The 27,586-nt window shown below is 39.1% G+C and overlaps 1 protein-coding gene across 2 annotated transcripts in view; it reads right to left on the bottom strand.

Moving 5' to 3' along the window:
- The window catches only part of pkn2b (protein kinase N2b), a 46,996-nt gene that overhangs the window by 14,686 nt on the left and 4,724 nt on the right, over window positions 1-27,586 (bottom strand). For both annotated transcript variants that reach the window (XM_058402608.1, XM_058402607.1), the window contains exons 2-5: window positions 16,107-16,407; window positions 5,884-6,029; window positions 1,563-1,686; window positions 526-680 (exon numbers count right to left, since the gene is read on the bottom strand). In XM_058402608.1, coding sequence (XP_058258591.1) covers window positions 526-680; window positions 1,563-1,686; window positions 5,884-6,029; window positions 16,107-16,407 — 726 coding nt within the window. The remainder of the gene's footprint in view (window positions 1-525; window positions 681-1,562; window positions 1,687-5,883; window positions 6,030-16,106; window positions 16,408-27,586) is intronic.

Consider the following 27,586-nt stretch of genomic DNA (forward strand, 5'->3'; position numbering starts at 1 on the left):
CTTTAATACACTGTCAAGAACACCTGTGAAATTCATCATTCTTTACTAAAACAAGTCCAGAAGTGTATTATCACCTAGTCTGTGAACAGAATATCCAGACTCGTACAGCGAATAATCATTTTTGATACGCTATAAAGCAACAGGAAAAAGTTTTAAAGTATTTCTAATGATACATTTAAGCAGGACTGTGTAATAAAGTCCTCTGAACCTGCTGGAAGGTCACAGAGACAAGGCTTCAATGTATTACTGAAGAGTTAGACTATCAACAGTATCAACACAAGCCAAAGACTCTTTAATGTCTGACTCACATTCCACACAGTGTTGTTAGAGAATCAGTGAGAATTCACACTGCAATATGAACAACACTGTCTATTCAATTATGCCAAAACTAAAGGACAGAGAAGCCCTGAATTTTTCTCAGCCATGATTAATTCAATATCCAAAGTGTGCTTTAAGAAGCTCAGTAGAAGCAAACTCTGGTCTAAATAAAATACAAAACATGGTTGTGTGGTGAACTGAACACACCTCTGAATGAGCTTTTTTCTCAGTGACTTTCCCTGAGCCGAGCAGTTTCATGACGTTTTTGGCTCCCTCGGCCACGGCAGACTCGATCCGGAAGTGATGTCGCAGCTCCTCCAGCCGCAGATCCAGAGGACTGACTATAGACTTGTTTGTAGTCACTGAAAGATGAAAGGTCACCAAGATAACCTTCAGCACACAGCCTTCTAATAAAAGCATTAGAGAACACTAACATTTCAATGAAAGAAATGGTGAGGTACAGGCACTGTGTTGTACACGGCTTTCTGATTTAGAGGTTGTAATCGGGAATATCACAGATTTATTATTATTATTATTTTTTGGTTTGGGGTAACATATTTTTGAAAATCAGACTGATTATACCTCACGTCTTTACCTTGACATCATTTTAATTCCATCTCTGAGATTTGAAGGATCCACCTCCTGTGAGGTGTTGTCTCCCATGTGGACAACACAAATGCATTTGTAGCCATCCCATGAGGACAACTCTTCCATATGTGTAGCCATCCCATGAGGACAACACTACCGTATTTGTAGCCATCCCATGAGGACAACACTACCGTATTTGTAGCCATCCCATGAGGACAACACTACCGTATTTGTAGCCATCCCATGAGGACAACACTACCGTATTTGTAGCCATCCCATGAGGACAACACTACCGTATTTGTAGCCATCCCATGAGGACAACACTACCGTATTTGTAGCCATCCCATGAGGACAACACTACCGTATTTGTAGCCATCCCATGAGGACAACACTACCGTATTTGTAGCCATCCCATGAGGACAACACTACCGTATTTGTAGCCATCCCACGAGGACAACACTACCATATTTGTAGCTCATGAGGACAACACTACCATATTTGTAGCCCATGAGGACAACACTACCGTATTTGTAGCCATCCCATGAGGACAACACTACCATATTTGTAGCTGTGCAAAGACCATTTTCATATCGTATCTAGCAAGAATAAATTGCATGCTAATATTTATTAGGGTTAAGAGTTTCGTTAACCTTCACCTTCATTATTCTCGTAATTCGTCTCATTGGTTTGACTCGCTTTGAGGATCTGCATGCGGATGAACTCAATTTTGGTCTTGCTGTCCTGGAGCATTTGCTGGGCCATGGCAAGCAGCTTACGATCCTGTAAAGCAAAGGAAAAGAAAACATCAAGAAGCGTTCCTTTAATCTAGTTGTGCTTACAGTGATCCTTGAAATACTGTTTTTAAAAAATCATGCTTGTACACCAGCCTCATCCTGGTACACCAGGCACACTATCAGTTTATTACTGAAGCCACATATCGTCATGTCTTGCTCCTCATCATACAGAGTTCAACAATCATAATGATGTTTACATCTTACACTACTCTTAGTTACACATACAATAATGTTTTGTGAAAACTTTTCAGCTGGTTATGAGTCATTAGCATGCCAAATGTTTTCAAAATATTAACATACTTGTAGTGAAACAGCTGCCAATACTTTATTTTCATATCAAAATCACTGCCTAACAGTTTATCATGCTTTAGATATTATCCTCATGTTTAGATTCACTTAAGCTTCCTTACACCATAGCAGTGTTAGTGTGTTTTATATAAGAAACTGCTCAGTGGCTTCTCAGCTTAAATGAACAAATGCTAATCATACAGCAGATGAATCGTATTAAAGAGACAGATGAAACCTGTCCTAAAAATAAGAAACTAAAATACACAAGGGCCACTAACTTTTCCAGGAGCAATAGCAACGATAATATTCCTAAACACAAGCTTACATACAGGGGCCACTTTGTCAAAATATTCCAAGTGCCATTCATTAGAGGGACACACACACACCTCATTCACATCACTCAGGAAAGGGAATATAAAGCACTCAGTACATGACAGAAAGCCCTGGTTGTCCTTTATGCCAAGCGGATAACGACGCGAGTTTTAAAATCTGACATTGCTATATTGCACACACGACTTTAATCGCTTGTTAACTGTTGATTTTGGAGACAGCAGTGTGCACACTACATGAGTGATCACAGACGAGGCTCACACGTTATATGGTCCCTCCACCTTTCAGCTGGAAGCTTGCATGATCCCCAAATCCCACTTTTAAGACCTTTAAGAGACTGGGGTGGCTGTTTCTGTAGATGTTTGAGACACAACCAGCGATTGTTCGACAAAGAAACTTTCCTTTTTTATATATATGTAATCAAATGATGCTCTTAACAATCTTTTGGGATGATGTGCCGAAATCTTTTCTTAAAGAAGCAATATTATTGTGCTGACATTTTGCCCTTGTTTTCCCAAACAAAGAGATGGATGATTCAAGATGGTGGTCACAGATCCCCAAAATTATGCTGTATTCGATTTTGGAAGTGGGAACTCAGAACAGTGTCAGCCGTTATAAAGCTATAAACTGGGGGAAAAACCATGAATTAGTAACAAACTAGCTCACAGCAGTGATACGAATATATATAAAAAACACTCTACCACTCAAAAGTTTGCAATCACTTGCACATTTCAGCTTGATTTCAGCTACAGAGGAAGACTCCATCAGCCAATCCATCTTGTGGCATGGGGGTGAAGTGAAATCTCATCAGATTATCTTGAAATATTGACAACTAGAATGCCCAGGCTGTAGTTGCTGCAAAAGGTGTTTATGAAGGCAAAGTCTGAAGAAAACATTCATCATTTCCATCAAAATCATTATTTCTAACTCTGACATGTCCGCATGTCCTGTTCTTTTGCTATATTTTCTATTCAGACTAATTTGGTGTGTTTCCTTGGAAAACACTAACATTTTTGAGTGATCCCAAACTTTTGAGCAGTACACACACACAGCTCTGACCATTGCCCAATCCATTGCCATTGCCCAATCTCCAGATTTGAACCCTATTGAAAACCTCTGGAATGTCATCAAGAGGAAGATGGATGGTCACAAACCATCAAGCAAAGCTGAGCTGTTTGCTTTTCTGCAAAAAGAGTGGTATAAAGTTCCCCAACAGCAATGTGAAAAACTGGTGGAGATCACGGAGCAAAAACACATGCAAATCGGGGTTATTCCACCAAATACTGATTTCTTACTGTTATTTAGCCAAAGCATTAACACAGTTTGTTTATAAATTATTTGCATTTTGTTTTATTTGAGTTATTAAAGCTCTGCAAATACTGCATCGAGCTCGGGCCAGGCAGTGAGCACAGGGCCCAAAAGAGGATGTTGGGCCCTCAGGCCACCCTCATGAAGTCTGTTTCTGATTGTTTGGTAAGAGAGATTCACACCAGTGCCCTGCTGGAGGTCATTTTGTAGGGCTCTGGCAGTGCTCACCCTGTTCCTCCTTGCACAAAGGAGAAGATACTGGGTCCCGCTGATGGTTTAAGGACCTTCCCTGTCCAGTTTTCCTAGAGTAGCTGCCTGTCTCCTGGAATCTCCTCCATGCTCTTGAGACTGTGCTGGGAGACACAGCAAACCTTCTGGCAATGGCACGTATTGATGTGCCATCCTGGAGGAGTTGGACTGCCTGTTCAACCTCTATAGGGTCCAGGTATCACCTCACACTACCAGTAGTGACACTGACCCTAGCCAAATGCAAAACTAGTGAAAAACAGTCTGAAAAGATGAGTAGGGGGAAAAAATGCCAGTGGCTTGTAGAACCATTTTGGGGGTCGTCCCATTGTTGCCCATCTAGTGCACCTGTTGTTCATTTCATTAACACCAAAGCAGCTGAAACTGATTAACAACCCCCTGCTACTTAACTGACCAGATCTATATCCCAGGAGTTTAACTCACGTGATGCAACTTACGTGATGACGTGATGCAAAAAGTATATATATATATATATATATATATATATATATATATATATATATATATATATACACACACACATTGATTGCACTATATATTAGCACAATCAACGTGTGTGTGTATATGTGTGTGTGTATATATATATATATATATATATATATATATATATATATATATATATATATATATATATATATATAGGTTACTATTATATATATATACACACTAGTACTGTTTTAGATATTCTTTTCACTGTCTGAACTCTGGATTTAGGAGACCACCCTGAGATTCCGAGTAGGCATGCTGTGTTTCTTCCAAGTCCGAATGCAGAAATTCAAAAGTTACACTTTCTGAGATTTAGTTGAATACAGTATTGGTGCGCAACAGGGAAACCGAGCAGCATGCATTCAGAAATAAACTGACTATTGCTTTCACACTCATTTACTGTGAAGGAGCTGTGAATGCTGGGAAACTGACACAAACTTCCGTCTCATAATGATAACAACTGATACACTTGATTCACTTGTACTTTCAGTTTAAAAAAAAAAAAAATGTAGCAACTGTTAAAAATGAAAGGACTTTCATTTTCAGCTTTGCTGCTGGTAAATATGTGCACCTTGAATCCCAGGACCACCAAGCTACCACTGGGCCCTTGAGCAAGGCCCTTATCCCTCAGATGCTCAGAAGTATAAATGAGATAAATGTAAGTCACTCTGGATAAGAGCATCTGCCAAAAGTCATAAAAGTAAAGCATAAATCATGTATAATCACTTGCACTCTAAGCCACTCAGTGGACACTTACCTTGTACTAACACTTGTTAGACAATTTATCAAATACACAAACACTGTAAATGTTAAATACAAAAAAAACTGTAACTGTACCTTTTTAAATATATAAGACCATCATGGCCAACTTTTCTATGTATTGCCATATTCATCTGCTTCTAGAAATCTGTTGTTACTTGCTGCACTTTTTTTTTTTTTACATTTTACAAATTAGGTATGATCGATAGCAGAATTGCATAATGAAAATATCCTGAATTATTATTTAAACCTTTTAGTTAATGAGAGCAGAAGCACTGAGATAACAATTAAGACAATTTACTGACTGGTTCAGAACATGGATCGATTACCTCTTGGTAATCATAGAAATAAGCTATGAGGAAACACAAAGTGTACTAAGCTTTATAACTCCACTTCCACTACAGAGCTCATTTGGCCCATGAGCTACTTTTGTCAGCTTCCAATTATGTTATGGATTTAAAAAGTAATTCGACCTCACGTTACTGGCTCAAGTGGCTTTTCTTTTCATTTCATTACATAAATCCTGCCTTAGACTTCAAAGAGACAGTCATGAAGGAAGATGGATTTGTACCAATTCAGCTGAACTATTTTGGAACGAAATCTTCAGCCTGTTTGTTCTAAAACGGCAGCGACATGCCACTTCACATCATCCAGGAGCTTTCAAATCCTCCACTTCATCGCCAAGTCTCATGCACTTCATCTCCCCGACACTCAGAGAGTACAGAGCAGTACAGGAGCACGCTACCTTGTAGGAACCGTTGGAGTACATCTGTATCATGTTCTCAGCACCCTGCTTCACTTTAAGCTCGATGTCGTTCTGCTTCTTGAGCGCGGCCAGGCGACTGCTGTTGGTGCTGCATGGAGTGTCTGGAGTCAACGGGCAGTCTGAAACTTAAAAAACAAAGAAACAAAAAAAAAAAAAAAACACAACACTGTTAAAATAGATGGCAAACATGTCTCTTAATTTACAGTTAATGCTTCATGTAGTAAAAAATATATATCCTTGGCTGTGGGGAAATAAACTACACTACACACTAAGGCTGTTTTTCATCAACCATAATACTATGTGAAGCAGCAGCAAGGCATTTTCGGTCACAGAGTTGTTCAATTTTTTAGAAAAGAGCCAAGAGACAACTGTTTAATTTACCTTCTGACCAATCCGGTTGCATGTTTTTTGGGGGAAAAGTGAGAGAAACAAAAAAAGAAGGGGAAAAAAAAGCATCAGATAAAATGATTTCAATATTCCATCAAATAAAAACGTTCCCAACTTTATTTTATCTTTATTATGACTATGTATTAATTATAACTTTATTAGAACCAATAATTATAATCTAGACAGCAAACCTAGATAGTCAGTCAGCGGATAATAGCTAACACTGATAAGACAGCTGTGTTAGTTACCCCATGGGTGTCACGCGAGATACTTCTTTTTTCATATCACATATGGTGCTTACTGAAAGCACAAAGTAAAATGAAAGCAGCCTGAAGCAAGACATTATGACAGGGACACGCTATACGAGTTGTAAAGGTTGTTTAGTATTAAACAGGGCTGCCACAATTATTCTTAACATTTAGGCTAATAATTTGTGATATTTGTTAAGTGACTATTTGACAATGTTGAATAATGGCACAAAAAGCTTGAAATTGTTGTGTTGAGAAGGTGGTTTTATTTTAAATGTCTATACATCACTAAAGAGCTGCTATGAAAAGGCTTTCATACACAGAGGTTTTTTAGTCATTCAAATTGAAATGGTTCTTTAGTGTAAATGTACATTTGGTTTCATGTGGTTTTCACCCTGGACATGTTGTGCTGTGGTCTGTGTCCGAGTGTGATTGGTCCTGGCACCTCTGCAGCATTCGTCTTGATTCAGACTCAAACCCCAGTGCATCTTGCTTCATCACAAATGCACACTGAGAACACAGCAACTCACCACATACACCAATCAGTCATAACATTATGACCACCTGCCTAATATTGTGTTGCTGCCAAAACAGCCCTGACCCGTCATGCAACTGTGTATTCTGACACCTTTCCATCAGAACTAGCATTAACTTCTTCAGCAATTTGAGCAACGGTAGCTCATCTGTTGGATCGGATCACACGGGCCAGCCTTCACTCCGCCCATGACCCTGTCACCGGTTCACCACTGTTCCTTCCTTGGGCCACTTTTAATAGATACTGACCACTGCAAACTGGAAACACCCCACAAGAGCTACAGTTTTGGAGATGCTCTGATCCAGTCGTCTAGCCAATCACCATTTTTTTGCCCATTTTTCCTGCTTCTAATACATCAACTTTCAGGAGAAAATGCTTGCTGCCTAATATATCCCACCCACTATCAGGTGCCATGATGAGGATATAATCAGTGTCAGTGCTCACCTGTCAGTGCTCATAATGTTATGCCTCATCGGTATATATAATAATGTGGTGGTGTTTTTTATGCTGCTATGCACAGCAGTAAAGTATTCCTAGTCACTTATGGTGCACGTTTGTTGTGGACACTAATAATGTCATTGGTTAAAACACAGCACAGATCCAGTGCAACCGAACTCACAACTTCTCCATACATATACATACACACACACACACACATTTTATTTATTTATTTATATATATATATATATATATATATATATATATATATATATATATATATATAGATATATAGATATATAGATATATACACACACATATATACACACACACACACACACTATATATAGTCTCGGGTTTGGTCAAACATTCATAGGACATGACATCAAAGGATTTCTGCAGGCTTTATACACCGTTTATTCTGTACATTAGGCAGACAGCCATGTTTGTGCTATGATGATTATTACTCTGCTTGGCCCCCCAGTTCAGGCCTAAGGGCTGGGTTTCCAGACAGAGCTTAAGCTCAGCATTAGACTAGAGAGCATTTATAAATGAACAACCCCCATCACGGTGTAATTTAGTCTAAGACGTGGATTAAGCTGCGTCTGGAAGACTGACTGAAATGACACTATAAAGCTCAGGACAGTATATAAAAACAACACGGAAGACATCAAGCAATGTGACAAGTGCGTGACTATCAAGGCAAAAAAAAAAAAAAAAAAAAAAAGAAGACTAAATTAAAGAGTTTATTTTCAATTCTGAGTTATAAAAGTGCCACATGATCTGTAAGCTGAACTGGTCATGTTTAGACGGTGTGTGTTCACATTAAACTATATAAAACATTAGGATTACAGTGCTCTTGTGTTCACTTCAAAAGAATAATATAAACAAGAGCCTTCTATACTTTTCTAACCATCAACACACACAAGATGTTCCTTATTTATTCATCATATTACCTTCTTTAAACTAAACTAAACTCTTTGCTGAATTTAAAATAAACAAACCAAAAAAAAACCTGGATTCTATGAACTTTATTTTTAACTTCAGCCCAGTGTCTGTCCTCTGCTCTAAAAAGTGCCTCTGGTAAACAAGAATTATTTATTATACTCAAGATTTCTCATTAAATTATGACTTAGGAACCAAAATGACCAGCTAATTAATAATAAAAATAATATTTAACCCTGACCATGACCTTAACATCTCTAATATTAAATACAATTTTATGTGAGCACAAAAAACCCTGGATTCCCTGCTCTGTCTTTGTGGTGTGACATCTGTTAGCTTTTTTTGCCTTGCTAATTTAATATCTGAATACTAATAACGACAATCTCAGCACTGAAAATTGGACTTCGGTGCAACACAGTAGAGAAATATGTAAGTTTAGCTGATTAATCAAATTCCCACATTAATGCTCATGTGCAAAAAAACAAAAAAAACCCACCCATTTATCTGTGAGAAAGTGTCGATGTGTTTAGATGCATGTGCAAGCTTGAAAAACTTGGCAGAGAGAACACGTTATCATAAACATGCCAACCAAAATGCTTTCAACAATTTGCTGTCATTAATGAGTTTGTACTGTTGATTTGTGAATTCTGACCAAGACAGACTGCTACACTGAAGTGCTGAAGTGACGACACTGTGAAGACAGAGGGGACTTGTGTAGGCAGACAGGTGATGGAGTGATCCTGGGTAAAAAGTGTGCGCATGAAACACAGAGAGAGAGAGAGAGAGAGAGAGAGAGAGAGAGAGAGCGAGCACACCTTCAGCAGTGCACCACTCAATAAATACAATAAATAACACACACAGTCAGAACACCACAGGGGAGAAAACAAACTGAAAGAGGGGGCAAAGGAAAACACGAGGAGGAGCTTTTCCAGACAACACTTCGACCTTTCTGGACAGTACAGACTGGAAAGCATTAGTTTAATGTTTAAGACCGCATGTAACCTGCTGGGAGCACTGTGTCACCGGTGGCATGTGCTTGACGGTCGAACTCGCTGACATGCTGTAAATTAGGGGCCAAGAACATAGATTAGATCATTTTTACACTCCTACTCCTTGGCTTTTCCTACACCATCAACCAAAGTACCCACCCACACATACATACACACACACGTAACAGAACTGCTCAGAAATCCTGAGTGATGAGATCATGCTCTCGTGTCAGGACAAGCACGCACAAACGCACGTTCAGAGGTAACAGGAAGGTTTCTCCTTTTCACAGGCCTACCTGTGATATACAGCAAGACAAAATATGGAATATTAAACAAACTAATGACCTTCTCAATTCGGTATATTGGGTGATATTGATATCAACACTTATTGCACATGGTCTCACAAGCCTAATCAGTCATTGTCCTTCAATGACACAGACCATCATTAACTGACTATAGCACCGCCCATGGCTCTGAGGAAGGGTAAAGAATAGGGCATGGCCAGACATACAGTATTGTACATACAGTATTATAGCACAGGATGTAGACAGGATGTAGTCAATCTGTTAACAAGAACACGAACACTTTGCAAAACCAAAGTCGGAACCATCAATAAACCCAACAAGTTCTTAAGCTAAGCACATTAAAAAACTGAAATGAAATGAAATGAAATGAAATGAATGAGAAACTGCATGTACATGTGTGTTGATCAGCGGTGGAAAATCCCTGTATAGAGAAATAGCCCAGATCAATGACCCACTATTTCACTGTCTTAATTCAAGCTCCTGTTTTTGTTTTGCTGAGGAAACGTTCACTGCTTTATCTGGTTTACAAGCATGGACAAAGAAAGACATTTTGGTGCCTTGCTCTGATAACGTATTACAAGATACAACACAATGTATTTATGCCAAACATTTAAATCCTCCAAATAGACAGATATTGGAATCTATGAGTGAGTCCTGATACTATCATCAGTCCCTAATACAGGCTCTGGTTCAGTACCATGCACATCTACTCGTACTCTGCAGAAATACTCAGACATTAAAATCTGATACCATGTGACACCAAGACAATTTTCAAACTAAGCATGTTTGCTGCTGTCTGAATCCAAGTGTAAATGTTCCCCCACAGCCCTGGTCACGTTTCTCCGTCACTGAACAACTTACTTGATTCTAACCCCAATGCATTTGCTTTCTACATGACTACACCATTGTTGTTTTTTTGCTCCACATCTGAATCAGGCAGCTCACCTCTTCTCAACGTGTTGTGGAAATAAATGATGTTGTCATCGACTAAAACACATACAAGGGTTACTTTACATCTTGAACAAGTGTGGACACGAGTACGAGTTGTGTTCACATTTATCGGATTCGCGGCACAGATCCAGTGCAACCTGGACTCACACCACCTCCTACAGCTAATCTCAGATTTGGTACTGTGATGTGCTTTCCTAGTCCACATTCACCAGTCTTACATGCAAAGCCATGATCAGAATGTTTCAGACTAAACTGCCAGTGTGAAAAATCAGTGTATGTTGCTGTACTAACAAACAAACAGCCAAAAATGGAAACACAAAGCAGACTGTGTAGTTTAAATATATCAGAAGGATCTACAGTATCTTCATGGAGTTAAACCATTACCGATAATTTTAGTGACATATGAACAGTGACCCAGACTTCTTCACACTGCAACCAGAAGTGTAATGATGCAAAGGCAGAAAAACTAAGAGGCATAATTATGTAAAAAATCATCATCAACATCTCAAACACTTTAAATTTCCTTCATATAATCTTTATATTTGTATAGAGAATAAAAAGAAAGAAAGAAAAAAGAAAGCAAGCTGATTATAGACAAACTGTGTTTGGTGTATGAAACTGCAGCCAGAAGCAAATCACAACATTCAGTAGTACAGGAGATCACAGGCTACTTTCTGAACTAGCCTTTTATTAGTCAACAGCGTTTCTGACGTTAAATGAATGACAGATGAGTATGAAGAAACAGAAACCAACCGAGACAAGGCGTTGAGCATGCGTCATGCATGCATGCATTACAACTTGTTCTCTTGGTAAATATTATGCTAGTAACAACACTACTACAGCTGAGAAACAAAGAGAGCTTTCAGGAACTGGTCAAACAAAAAACCAGTACAGCAAACAGGAAACTGCAAAAACTAGAGAGATCGTTCTTGCTTCTAAATGAGGGCATTCCGGTTAGAATGCTGGAACATAATTAGTATACCAGCATGAACTTACCACTAATACTGACTTTAACCACCAAAATAAATTCTCATGTTAAAAATCAACCTAGCTGCAACCGAATATCACTGCTACCCTACTATACAGTAAACAAAAAGCAGTACACCAAAGGAGTAGTATGTCCTGATTATTAGTATTCTTTAAAACATATCTGCTGCTTCCACTGTGATTCTGCAGTATGGAAACAGTGCACAATGTGCTATCCCATAATGCAATGGGACTGCCACTGAAGAGCTGAGTGTAAGTGCTATAGGTATTAAAATTTGATCCTTGTGGCTGAATTGTGTTTTCTTAAAAACCCCTGAGTAAACTATTAACATGTAAAAAGTTTAAACAAGGACGCACAGTGTTTTTTTTGGGGGTTGTGCTTTTGCAGTCATAATAACATTGTAGGTCACATGACCATGCCAACATGATGGATGTAGTATGTCTGGATTGTATTCATGCTACAAACATATACTGATAGGTACATACTGTATCAGTGACTGAGCAGAGGGTACTGAATAAAATGCAGTAAACGCATTAGGTAACACAGTCAAACACAGTAGGTTCCGAGTCGAATGCAGTAGGTGCTGAATCAAATGCAGTGGACAATGAATCAAATGCAGTAGGTACAGAGATGAATGGAGGATGCACAGAATCAAATGCAGGATGTATGGAGTCGAATGCAGGACAGAGTCGAATGCATGGCATACAGAGTCGAATGCATGGCATACAGAGTCGAATGCAGGATGTACGGAGTCTAATGCAGGACGTACGAATGCAGGACATACGGAGTCTAATGCAGGACGTACGGAGTCTAATGCAGGACGTACGGAGTCTAATGCAGGACATACGGAGTCTAATGCAGGACATACTAATGCAGGACATTCTGAGTCGAATGCAGGACATACTAATGCAGGACATACGGTCTCTAATGCAGGACATGTGTAGTCTAATGCAGGATGTACAGAGTCTAATGCAGAACATACGGAGTCTAATGCAGGATGTACAGAGTCTAATGCAGAACATACAGAGTCTAATGCAGGAAGTACAGAGTCCAATGCAGGACATACGAAGTCTAATGCGGGATGTACAGAGCCTAATGCAGGACATACGAAGTCTAATGCGGGATGTACAGAGCCTAATGCAGGACATACGAAGTCTAATATGGGATATACAGAGTCGAACGTAGGACATATGGAGGCAAATGCAGGAAGTACGGAGTCAAATGCAGGATGTATGGAGTGGAACGCAGGATGTACGGAGTCGACTACAGTAGATACTAAATCAAATGCAGTAAGTACTGTCGCGATGTGATTTCGAATACAAGCCACGTTACTTTGGGGTACGAAAAACTTCAGCTAGATGTCCCAAAGACTGTGAACATTATATACCAAGTAACACAGTCAAACGAATCAAATGAAAAATGAATCTCTGTATTAGCTGCAGGCGTTGTGTAAAAAGCAAGTATGGAAATGATGCTATTGAAGAAAGCTGTGTCCACAGGCTAAAATCTCAAAGCTGGTTTCTTTCTCTTTGAGCTGCTCATCTACGTTGTACAGAGTTACTGCCAGAAGAATATTTAAGAATCCTGAAGCAAACAGGTCTGGATGCAGTGCATATTCAACTAATATCATGATTCCTTGGTAAACTTGATAGTTGATATGGATTATGAAATATGGATTACTAATTCTGGTCTAATTTGGTCATTTTTTTTAAAGTTGGGCTGGTGTGGTGTTTAAGTAATGTGCAGGCAATTTTAGTAATGAATGCTTAGTCATGAATATTTGCAGTTTATCTTTGCAGTGGGTGATTACATCTGTCCATTTATCAGTTCATACTTCAGTGCTAATATTTCCAACGTTGTAAGAGTTTCTATGATTTTTGTAAACTATTTTGTTACCCTTTATACTCACTCAGACAGGAAGGTACCAAACTGGATTTTGCTCATCACTGGGGTGATTATACATCAGATTTTTAAAAGCTACATCAGTGAAAGTACAATCATGCATCTTGAATACTCTAATTTAACTGTATAAAGATACATACATACATACATACATACATACATACATACATACATACATACATACATACATACATACATACATACATACATACATACATACATACATACATACATACATACATACATACATACATACATACATACATACATACCAGAGGATGTACTTGTAATGGGAACCAGCCCATCAACACAAAAGTATAGACTGATGCCTTCACTATTGAGAGTGTACATTAAGTACTTTTTATCCAAGATGAGGTTCACCTAACAAGAACTTTATTTCCATCAATCTGGCACATGGATCTTCTTTGTTACCTCTGGATTTGTAGGATAAATACACAGATTTTCAGAAAAACCTGGTTAGAGCAGATTTGTTTAGGCCTACTGAGAAAATCTTTAGGCAATATTTTCCTCAGTCACACTGGAAGCAAAAATGATAAAAAAAAAATAAAATAAAAAATTTATAGTAATTTTGTTCATGTTTTTAATCACACTCAGTTACATTTTTCATCTGTTCATTCCCACAAACATTTCTAACTAACCTAATCTGGTTCCTCTCAAGATTTCTTCCTCATGTTGTCTCACGAAGGCTTTTTTTTTTTCTTGACGCTACTGCCTCTGGCTTGCTCATTAAGGATTTAAATCTAATCCGGATTTCTATAAAGCTGCTTTGTGACAATGTCCATTGTTAAAAGAGAGGATATATACACAGAGGTCATGACCCTGGCTGTGAATCCCACAGGTCTCCTCCTGCTCAACTTCATTAAACGAAGCAGAGGAGGAAGGATTCCTAACAAAGCGTGAGAGATTGTGCAATCACTGGCTTGTTATGCAGTGCTAGAGATCTTTCCCACCATTCTACTCAAACATACATACACGCAAACATACATACATACACACACACACACACACACACACACACACACACACACACAGCGAGTGAGCGAGCAAGCGAGAGAGAGAGAGAGAGAGAGAGAGAAAGACAGGCAGGGGTACAGATATAGTGTGACAGAGAGTGAATGAGTGAGTGAGTTAAAAAAAAAACAGTAAGTGAGGGTGGGAGGGAGGGATGAAAAAAGGAGTGAGTGAGTGAGTGAGAGTGAGCATGTTAAAAAGAATGAGTGAGTGAGAAAAGAGAGACAGACAGACAGAGAGAGACAGGCAGACAGACAGTCAGGGGTACAAATACAGTGTGACAGAGAGTGAGTGAGCATGTAAAAAAGAATGAGTGAGTGAGAAAAGAGAGACAGACAGAGAGAGACAGGCAGACAGACAGTCAGGGGTACAAATACAGTGTGACAGAGAGTGAGTGAGTGAGTGAGTGAGTGAGTGAGCAAGTAAAGTGTGCGCGAGAGAGAGAGAGAGAGAGAGAGATATCGCGATGAAGATCCAGAACGTGAGAGATCAGTCTGTCACGATTATCACAAAATTATAACTGCAATTATTTGAGCTAATCGAGAATCAAGGGTTCTGCAGTCGTATTTTTCAGTGTAAGCAGTCAGTCAGTCATTACGTATCAGCAATCAGATAGTTCTTCTGATTCTTACCACAGTCACTGATTTGATCAAACCCCCACACCCCTATTACCTTAAGTCCTTTGAATCATTAACTCTATTTTTCTACATTTTGCCATGTAACTAATACGTTTATGTATAAGACTTTAATGCACTGTTTATTGTCTGTGCAATTGTTTAAGCATTTGTCTCATCTTCCCTTTACATTATGTTACAAACGACAAAGTAGACAAAATTTTATTCATATAAGGTGTATGTACGCTATTTCTATCAAAAGAGAATATAATATTTTATATCCCATACTGTGACTCTGGGCAAAGTTCAAGGATTTATCAGTAAAGTTAAAAATCTTTCTTTAGAGTCAGGGATTGCCCGATATCTACATATGTATATAAATCCTAATCGATTAGATATCATCCAAAACATATCAGATATTAGATTCTGCAACAAATGGGGAAAAAAAATCGAGTGTCCTGCAAAGAACCCTGACGTCAACCCCACCGCACACTGACTGTGCCCCAGCCTACATCAGTGTCTGTTCTCACTAATGCTCTTGAGGCTGAATGACCTGGAATGGGATGTTTAACAGGTACATGCAACGTGGTGGTCATGTTTCCATATTCTTTCGCCATATTGTGTATTTGATGGTTTTTAATGCTTAAAGACAAAGAGTAATTATAACTAGAAGGTTATCAGAGAAATCAGGTTGAGGAGTTCCCTTTTTATACAGCACTGTTATCACTTTACAACACAGAGCTATAGATCTGGACTTTGAACAATGATCTTGTGTTTTACCATTCCTTGTTGGTTGTTTTTTTTTTGGTACATGGCTTATTATATTCATTTTAATCTATGTCCCTTTGCACCAAAAGTAAAAGTTTACCTCGGAGCTCGTCAAGGTCTTTGACCACGATATGAGCGTTGAGTTCCTGCAGTTCCTGGTGCAGCTCCTCCACCTTCTTATTACTCTTCTTTAGCATGTTGTCTACATAAGCCAGGCTCTTCTTGTCTGTGGTAGCTTTGCGCAGGTTCTCGGCTCCTTCCTTGATCTTGAGCTCTTTGCGGAGCTCACGCTTGATCTGGTCCTTGATTTCGTCCAGCTTCTGCTGCACCATGGTGTCGGACAGGTCCATGCTGAGACCCATCATGCTTAGACGATTCGAAACCATGTGGCCTCGAGCATCCTGACAGAGAGGGGGTGGAGGGTGGTGGATAGAAACAGAAAGAGACAATGCGGTTAATCAGGCCTGTTTGGTATTTAAATAGTATGCCGCATGAGATTATGTTACACTTTAAGTACACACAAGTGACAAATTAAAGGAAAAGCTGTGGCCATCAGAAAAAATCCTTTTGCTGACACAAATTGATCACTACAAATCAATACAGTTCTTCTCACTGATCCCCTTTATCCTAACCCATATGTATGGGATTTTGGATAATGTCATCTTAGTGTGAAGATTCCTAAATTAGGAATGTGCTGTGCCTTTAAAATAATACATTGTCCAAATACCAACAAGGTGCCATGAGTCTTTCATTTTCTGCATAATGCTTTTCTGCAAATCTGTTCCTTTTTTAAAAGCACAGAGACCTCATTATAAGACACACACAAATAATCTGGTGTAATGTCTATACTCCGTGTCAGCATTCCATAACCGGAACAAATACATTAATACACTGAAAGTGTCAGAATACGAGAACTGAGATGCAAATGTGCTGAAAGCAAACTCTTGTCTGGAACAGAGAATGTTCTCGGATGAAAGACATGCCACACTGGTTGCGAAGTGCGAATACACCCTGGATAGGACATCACAGGGCACCAAACACACATACACACACACCATGGGATGTAGCCAATTCACCTACTGGCATGTTTAAAGGGGAAGGGGGGGGGGGGGGAGAGGGGCAGGAGGGGTAAAACCCACACAGACAGGAGAACATGCAAAACTCCACGCACACAGTAAGCCAAGCTGCGGATCAAACCATGAGCTGTGAGGTGGCATCACTACCTGCTGTGCCACCATGCTGCCACAGATTTTATCACTGGACAAAATGTGGCCTCCTGCTGCGTGGAACATACGTGATGGGATTTAAGTGTCCACAATAACAGTAGTGTGAGTTGAATTTCACATCATTAATACTGTCAAAAAACAAACACACAGCTATTACAGGGTGAATGCATAACAGTAACATATCAAACTGACGTTGTACTGCTTGCTAACACACTGGTTACAGAAAGGACTTGATATTAAACAAAATGGTTCCAGGTGATAAGACTGAAGATTAAAAACAACCTTCAAAAAATATTTTCAATGCAGATAAACAGTGTAGCCAAGTGCGGCTGAGCAGTTCACTCCCAGGACACACTCCCCGGGACACTTCCAGAAACTGTTACATTTCAGTAATATAATAATTTTGGTCAAAATTACATTATCATAATGAATGTAGTCATTCTTGCTTAACCCAGAGATGTAGTCAAAGCAGCCTAGAAATGTTTCGCATTCTTAAATCGAGCTATAATGTAGCTAACCACCTTCATGCAAACTCCACAGCAACCTCAAACACTCATCTTACACCATGCCACATCACTCAATAATCTTAGTCAGATGTCTTGTGTGGTTTGACACATTATTTATACAATAGAAACAGCAGTAGCACCTTGAACCTGAATCATTTGCTGCTTTATATACAGACAACGCTTAGTAGTTAGCACATTTGCCTTATACCTCAAGGGTTGGGGGTTCGATTATTGTCTCCGCCCTGCGTGCATGTTCACCCAGTGCTTCGGGTGGTACTCTGGTTTCCTCCCTCTTGTAAGCTCTCTAGCTTGTAGTGTGTGAATAGGTATGTGTGTGCGAGTATGTGTGCGCGTGTGAGGGGGATTGTGCCTGTTGATGTGTTAGATATACCGCACCATGGCACACATGCCGACTCATGGAAGCAGAGTTTCATCCAGAGCCCAAGTTACTGTCTGTGTGGAGTTCTCCGATTTTGTCCCACCTCCTAAAATCAAGCAGGCAAACAGACCAACTACTCTAAACTGTCCTGTCACAGTCCACAGCTTCACATTGTATTTGGGATCAGTTCTAGATGCACTGTGACCTTGACCAGAATGAAGTAGTTACTGACTGAATAAACTTATAAACTATTATCCCTAACCACCAAAACTTCTTTTTCTGCTAGACTAGTTATTTCTGTGATGAGAAAGTTATGTAGGCTAAAACTTCTTTTGCTCATTGTTTGAGCAAAACCAACATTTACTTTACTTTTTTCAGCCCTGGGGATTAGTAAGAAATTTCAATGACAGAATGTCAGAATAGTTACTTGGTAAATCATATGAATTGCCTACTGTCTATTTTGTGTCTTCAACTTGGAGCACATCAACATGGTAATTTGGAGAGAAACATGGGATTTATACGCTGAAGGAGCTTGTAATTGCTGTAGACGGATTTGTACGGCATTGTAAGGCATGCTATTTAAATGTTAGCGTACAAGGAAGATTACAGTAACCGCACTGAAGAATAGACCACAGCATTGTGGGAAATCGAAAAACCAAGTCAAGACAAGAGTTGTGCCTTCCTTAACGTTCATTCTCATTATCATTTTTTAGTTAAGACAGTTACACACCTTGAACTAACTATACTGTAACAGGCTTGGTAGTGATTTATAGACACTCGTGTTATCAGCAAAGAAGGCTACACATACACACCCACACAGCTGCAAATCAGCTATACATTGTTACACAAAGGTCCTGGAGCAAGCTATACAATTGAAACCATGGCAAGGCTGTGATTCAAAATTCCTCCATTTGTTTTTTAAATCTGTAAGATTAGAGATACTTAAAGGTCAAAATGCAGTCAATGTGAAAGTGCATAAGCAATGTGGGAGATAAATCAGGTCATAAAATCAGCTGTACATGTCGAGTCATTGAGGGCACCAAATATTCTCTTTTAAACTGCAAAAACTTTATGGAAGTCCAGGATGAAGCCTTCATATGTCGAAGCCGCGTAGATGAACATGAAAGATGACAGTGAAATGTGTGTATACATGAAATAATATAAAAGTATTAAAAAAGAGTGACTATATGTGGGTGTGTATGTATATATGTGTGATATATGTGATATATATATATATATATATATATATATATATATATATATATATATATATATATACATACACACACACACACACATATACACACACGCACACACTTAACTACCTCATCATCCCTTATAATATAGATTATCTGCCTGTTTTAAACCGAGTCAATTAGGATTTTCTCGTTTATTTGGGCTAGCTGATGAATTACAAATTTGTCCACCCCTGCGGAGACATTTTAGAAGTTTTATTTCCCATATTTATTTATTGCAATCAGTGCTGGTACCAGGCTGTGACCAGTGCACACTGAGCAATCCTCAACAAGCTACTCTCAAGCTATTCTCAGGACTTGGCTGCTTTGCTGAGATACTGTTGAGTTTCTGTAGCTTAGACATGGGCGTGGTGTATCACAGTAACTACTGGCTCTTGTGCAAATCAGTCAAGTTATTCAAGTCGCTCCCTCGCTTCCTGTTTCTGAAAGCAACATACAAAGTTGCCAAATCATGACTCAAGGCACTTCATGTGCTTGTCTTTACCAAGATTTCAGCCCTTCCTTCGGCAGACGAGGACCCCACCATTTTCAAACATTCATCTGTCACGCAAGCTTATCGGACGAGAAGCAGAGACACTGAAATGTGACATTTCCACTACAGGTTTGGCTCTAATCTCTGAAACTGGCCCATGCAAATCAGTGTCTACACTGTCTAATAGTGTCCTGATAAGCCTGGAGGATAAGCTTGTGTTTATCCGGTTGATTCTTAAAATAAAGTAACCGTCTGCGAGATGCACACTTCCATGAAGTCTTTTAATCTGAAAAGCTGGTTCTCCTGGCAGGTGAAAGCCATTATTAAGAAGCCACAAAGGAGCTACTTTCTGTCTTTCTACACACACTTCAAATGGACTATTTGCATGTAAACACTTTATTTTCATTCAAGGGATTGCTCGGCCCTGCCTCATCTCTTAAACGGTGTGTCAGGGTTAAGAAAAAAATATTACATTTAAATAATGTTTCTCAACAAAACCTGATTTCAGCATATATATTAAAACTTGATTTAAACAAGCTTCTTAAATACTTGATTGAACGGTGTACATTAAGCAAGATCAATTCACATAGTATTAAGGTAAACCAATTACACTGCGAAATCTCATGAGCACGTTGGCACTGATAGTTACTATAACTATAGTACTAAATTTAGGCACTTAAAGCATTCATGGTAGAACAGTTCAGTGGTAATGTGGCTGCTGCAAAACACCAGCGTCACAGATTCGACTCTAAGCTCAGATGCTCGCTCAGTGTTCGACTTACACACCATCACATGTTAGCTGTGTGAAAAGTTATTGTGCTAATGTTGCTCAATTCAACCACATGGGAGAAAAAGTACTTAACAGCTTGTTAAGTAAATTCAACAAGCTCTTTTCCCCTCCCCAGTGTGTCCACAGTGCGTTTGTCAAGGTTATATGGTTTGTGTTGCACATACTAGAGCTTAATCTTGTGCAAATACATAAAACCCTGTGCGAGAGTGTGTATTCATCTATATCCACACATGATTTTTTTAAATCCTAGTGCTAAAAGCATCTGTAGTCAGTAAATGTGTGAACTATTCTCACTAGCACATGTATTTCATATTAAGCTCCACTCTCCCCAGTGCATTACTACAGACTCTCTCAGCTCTGCACACTATTTTCATTCATGCTACAAGACACCACACTTGCCTGCTCAAAAACAAACCCATCTAGACCTTTTTGATCTTGTTGGAGAACAAACAGTAGTTTCTATTCATAATCTGACTATAAATAAATGACCGGGGTGCCATCTGTGACCAGCCTTTGAGCTGCAGCCATGAACTATGACCCTGAACTGGCCCTCCACATGATACAAGTCACAGTAGCAAATGTGTGAGGAAAAGGGGGAGGAAAAAAAAGAAAATGTGAGATTTGGTTCTAAATCACTGCACTTGGCTGACTGTAATATCCATTATGTTACACTTCATCAGTGCTTGTAAAAGGTCCTTGTTCTGAGCATGTGCATTAGCAATAAAAATATGCTCTGTAGTGCTGCTGTTGCAGTCTGTAGAGTGGATATAAAACTGCACAGCCTTGTTCAAACTGTAGGTTTTTGATATAAAACATAAAAACACGACAAATAATGTTCGTTCCAACCTTACTGTGATAGCAACCAGCAAAAATCACATGAAAAACAAATTGAATTGCTTTAGGGGGAAAAAAGATAAAGAAAGAGATAGCCTGGCTACGTAAGTGTGCACACACCTTACCTAATACTCGTTTCAGATCTATCAGATTGTGAGATCTCCTGTGCAACAGTCCTCTTCACACACTTTCAGAAAAAATTGATCTAAGCTCTGCTGAACCGTTCTAAAACAATGATCATCATCTTCTGAAGCCAGCCCTTTTTTCTTTCACTTGGATTTGGGCTTTGGGTCGTTATTATGCTGGAACGTTCAAGTTTTTCTTCATTTTCAAATGTCTGACAAAGGCCTGCAGGTTCTGTGCCAAAAACAGAGTGGTATTTGGAGCTGGTTATGATTCTCTCATTGAATAGAGCCTCAGTCCCAGTTGAAGAGAAGCAACCACCACCATGCGTCACCAAGAGTAAGGTGTTTTCTGAGTAAATAAAAAAATGTCGTTTTTGCACCATATGTTTTAGAATTATGCCCAAAAAGTTCCATCTTAGTCTTATTAGACCAGCACACATTTTGGCACATGGTTTCGGGTGACTATGTATGGTTTTGGCAAAATATCAAATGTGCTTGAATGCCACATGCAGAGACGCATTAGTACATAGGTCTCTTGTTAGACTTCCTAACTTTTCATCTTGTGGTAGAGGAATGTCCTGTTCATGGTGAGGTCAATTTGGTGCCCCATTTTCTCTACTTCTTCATTATGGCCTTCACAGTGTTTCAATGTACAGCTAATGTTTTGGAAATTCTATTGTGTCCCTCACCTCATCTTTATTTGACAGTACAAGTCCAAACATGCTTTGTAAACTGTTTGTGCCCCATGGGCTTCAGCAGTGAGACAAAACCAAGATGATGTCAAGAAAATCCCACAGAAACAAGTGATCTTTATCTGGAGTTAATGAGAAACACTCAAATGAAGACTAATATGCATGAAATGTGAAATGTGAGGAGTTGTAATGTGATAGTTTTCAGCATGATCATACACACTTACATACTTATCCAGATTACTGTAAATTTCAAAATGTTTCTATTCTTTTGACATGATTCATTGTTGACTTATATTGTATAACTTGCATCGCTCTAATTTTTGTCAAACATTTTGTCAAGAAAAGAACGGACAGAGAGAGGGGGGGGGTTGACAGAGTCTGACAAAGACAGAATGCAATGGATGTGACACTTTTAATGAAAGTGGAATCTTTGAATTTGCATGTTACAGTTAAACATTGGCCATCTCTTACGAATTTTCACCTTAAGAATTGAAATTTTGCAAGAAATTTGCATCGGCATATGAAGCATTTTCGGCATAGGAACGAACCGAACCTCAGCTAAGTTGCGCGTAGAAGCCGTTCAAATTGTTGGACTGTTGAATTGTTGTTTGCATCAGTGGAAAGCCAACCAAAGTAAATTTGCAATTTACATTTTATTTTTCAGTCAGAGAAAGATGTTTCGAAAGAGTCAACCCACGATACCAATGTTGCCTTTGGCAAGCGTTCAATTTTTCGCCCATTTTTTTGTTGACAGATTGGTGGTGTGGGTGGTCTGCTCCATTTTTATCCCAAGCTTGGTGACACGACTTCCTGTGAGGACCCTTGACATGGAATGCTTGGCTTGGGTCAGTTCTTTGTAAGCAGCCATACAGTTTCCATACGCTTCGTATTGCAATATGAACTTTCGCCTTAAGAACTCGCCTCCGAAACAAATTAAATTTGTATGCCGAGGTTCCATCGTATTTATTTTGAGCATAGAAAAATCATTCTGAATATTCCTCATTTACTGCAAAAATACACACAAATCCACACACTGAGTTGGTGACAGCCACATTGTGTAGCTAATTTCCACACACTGATAGCAGGTGCTCTATAAAACTCACTGGCACATAGATGTTTACTCTCGACACTGCTTCATGCTAGCAAAAGTGTACAACAGTGCAAAGGTCATCAAGGTCATTTTGTTGCACCAGTTTTCTCTCTGAAACAGTTTTTATATTATAGCGCCAGTCTAGTGGACTAGAGGTTTTGCTACAAGATAAAGGACAAGAGGAAATTATGGTGGAAGTGGGTCAGACACCACCTATTTTCTTTTTACAGAGCCAGAGTGAGAGAGAGACTAGACGTACAAGAACAAAGTTTAAAGGCAGCAGATTTATAGTGTGGCTACTTGTTCTCCCTCATGCAGTAAGAAAACATGAATGAGCCAGTTACCATCTTTCCACTGACATGGTGCTGGCGTGAGGTTGGGGGAACAGTAAAACTTTTTCTTTTTAGGAACTCGTCTGGTGCCTCGATACCATTATATAATCAGACTGCTAAACTTTCCGAATGAGTGGGATAAAAATAACCTCTAACTTTTTCCTTGGAGAACTTCTTTTATCACCCAAAGTCAAGTCCTTCAGAAACTATAGCACACACCTAGCTAATCATTATGGCACAGATAAGAGTAGTGTATTTTTTTTCTGCGAGTATGGAGCTGCTCAGAGGAAGGTACATTTGTACAGCCATAAATTGTAAACTCTTTGCTGTGTGTATGTGTGTGTATTTACTGTGAAGGATAAACAAAGCAGTTGGAGATTAGACACCAGAACTGGAAAAGGGTTGAATGTGGATTAGGATCTCTAAAATTACACACACACACACTCTCCCTCTCTCTCCCCCTCTCACACACACACACTCTCCCTCTCACACACACACACACTCTCTCCCTCTCACACACACACACTCACCATCTCTCTCTCTCTCTCTCTCTCTCTCTCACACACACACGAATGAATGAACTGGAGGTGTGAAAGATGCTGATGTAACCAGAGAGCTTATGTAGACTTGCTATAATGCTATAAATTCATGACACATGTCAATATTAAATTTTAATAGCACAATTAGAGCTGGGCAATACTGCAATAAAAAGCCCCATCTACAGCAAATAGTGCAAACAATAGTTCTTCCAAACAAAGTTTTTTTTTTTGTCTTTGCACTATATTTTATATTTTCCAAAGTCCATTCTAATAATTATGAAACCGTTTACACAATTTGTTTAGAATTGTACCAAATTATATAAACTGACCACGGAAAACCTGATACTATAAATAAAAAAACTCAAATAATTCTGTCTTAGCTACAAAAAAAAAAAAAACATCTCTTACAGAAATACAGATGAGCTAACACTGTGAAATGCATATGGGACCTTGAAATGGGTGGAGTTGCGAAAAACTTGTGAGTTTAGTCTAAGTGTAAACCTCTAGCCACAACGATACAGATACTTGCACTGATAATGAAACAATGTGTCCATGATAACAAGGCTGTCCAGTCCTGGGTGCACGAGTTATCAGAGAATAATGGTGAGTTTACACACATTCACACGGTCTCCAGCATGCAAGAAGATTCCTGCAGCAATGTCAGTGACGGTGCTCTTATACCTGTATTAAAATTTAGATAGAAGGAAATACAGTGAAACTTCCTCTAGAGCTCTTATACCAGAACTAGAGAACTATAGAGCTGTGCTCAGCTGCTTTTATACATTACAGCAGATTAAACATTAGTAAAACAACTATTACTGTACTGAGTCACAAGTCCTAGTGCACTGCTCACTATAGCATTACTGTTTGTGCACAGGAAGTTTATTCATCTGCTCATATGTCCACCATCATGGGGAAACATGAATATTATATATATATACACAGAAAGATTTACATTCAGTGTGAAGTCCTTATGACCTTCATAACAGCTTATAACAACCTCTAATTACAACTTAGCACCACTTGAGCATGCACAAACACAAATCACCTGCTGGAGAAACAAATTATATAAATAATATAAATATAATATTAAACAATACATTTCCTTGTCCTGCATAGGTCTCAGTCTCAACCCTAAGGACAATACACTTCCTGTCCTAAGGCTCAAATCTGTCTTTCCCCTCTCCCTCTCTTTCTCAAACAAACTTCAGATAAACCTCACACCTGTCCCTAACTGTGTCTGCAGCGGTGTCTTTCAGAGCCACACAGTTTTTAAAAAAAAAAAAAAAATTATATATTTTCAATTGTGGTGCATTTTGACGCTGTTAAAGACTGGATATTGCTTGAGTTTAACTATGTGTATGCAAGATGGCTGCCAGTGAACATGTTCCGGTAGTTGCATTATATCAGGGTAATGAACACACACGATATTGTTTTCGTGGGCACTTCAAAATACAGTGAAAACTTCTAGATCCGAAATTAGATTTTTAAAACGGACGTTAGCTTATTTTCCACCAACCAGTTAAAATGACACTGGGGGTATGACACGTAAAAAAAAAGGTGCAATCTGATGTAAACTATCCCCACATGGAGGAGAAGCATGGTGGAAAGAGGAATGATGAAGAATTTATTTATCACCCTCCTAAAATAGGCAAGGCCAGAGGTTTGGAAATATTTTGGGTTCCAAAATAATTGTTGGATGAAGACAATTTCCCTTTGTGTAAGAGGTGGATGGAAAGTAGGATCGAAACACGGGAACACTCCAAACATCTTCAGGCCAATCAGCCAGTGCAGAAAACGACACTGTACTTCTCACTTTTCCATGTTTCTGAATACCACACAGAAACAACTAGCTGAATGATGATCAAGATGTCAAAATAACATGAACGGTTCTTTCCATTTGCACACGTAGCTTGCTTCCTCGTAGTTGAAGAGATAGCTAGAACTCCACTAGCTCTGGATAAGTTTGCATCTCACATTTTAACAAGAGACATGGAGTAATATTTTTCTTCCCTATTTTACAGTAGCCATGGATCTTGGGATGCGCGTTCATCTCCAGCTGAAGGCAACATTCTCTCAGTGGTCAAAGAGGCATTCCTACGTCGAGCTGCATTTGGATTCTCATCTGATCGGGGGCAAAGGAATCAATCAGGCCAAAGCACATGATAGTCATTCACACAGCAGCAAAACCAGGATTTCACAAACTGCTGAAGACTACAGTTCCACTTTACAAAGCTCCCTCACAAAAGGTCTTTTTAAAGACAGAAATACTAAATAATACCAAAATGTAAAACAGTGTAAAAGTGGAAGTTGTTACACATATAGCTCACGGACAATGGGAGGCAGCAACCACTGACTAATGGGCCAGCAGTTGAGGAAGTGGTCATCTATACATCAGCTTCACCATCCCCTACATCACAGATAGAAAGCTTTAGTCAAACTGCCTGGAAACACAATTGTTTCCAGAAGACCACATTGCAGACAATATCTGGGAATTTTTTCTGCATGTGTCGGGCATCAACAAAGAGCATCTTGTCAACTTATTATGCTTCCAACAGGAAAAAGCATTCGAGAGTGACATCACCTTCCCCAGCCTGTGGGTTGGGTGTTTTGGCCACAACTTGAATTTGGCAATTTTTGAATTTGGCAATTTACCTTCTCAAACCTGGTTTTCTAATATGATTCAGTACCATAGTATACCTAGCTTGCAACACATGTCCTGTGGATGTTTGAAATGTTACTGATCCAAGTGGTACAACACCAACGTGAATAGCGGGAGCAGTGTGGCAACATTACACCGTGTCCAACTTGCGTTTCAAACCTCATACTTGCATCCTGTTTTAAACAGCTCGAGTATTAACACTAACCGGTTTTGCTATTATGATTGGTCTCTGTGCATGAAAATCGCTAAACATTAGAGTACGGTGTGAAAACAGGACAGACGGGGATGTTGGGTGTCAGGTTTGCTGTCTAGTAGATGCTGTTTTTAATTCTCCAAATACACATAAATTACACAATATAGTACGTGAACGATGCTGCTCTCATTGTGTCAGATATAACCCGGCCTTTTGGACTGCGATCTCTCTTTCTTGTCATTCGGGTTCACATATACATTCCTACAGGACCAAGATGAACAAAACACATGAGCGGCAAATAAAACTAAATCAAGTAAACCTACAGCATCAAAGTATAAAACTATAATGAAGTGGTAAGAGATGAAGTCTGAACATGACACAGAGTGTCTGCGGTCTGGTATTAGCCTGTATAAGTTAAGAATTTGCAGTCTTTATACCACCAAAAAGACTAAATCTGATGGCAATCAACAAACAAAATCAAAAA

This window comes from Hemibagrus wyckioides, linkage group LG11 (genome assembly GCF_019097595.1).
Source record: "Hemibagrus wyckioides isolate EC202008001 linkage group LG11, SWU_Hwy_1.0, whole genome shotgun sequence".
NCBI lineage: Eukaryota > Metazoa > Chordata > Actinopteri > Siluriformes > Bagridae > Hemibagrus > Hemibagrus wyckioides.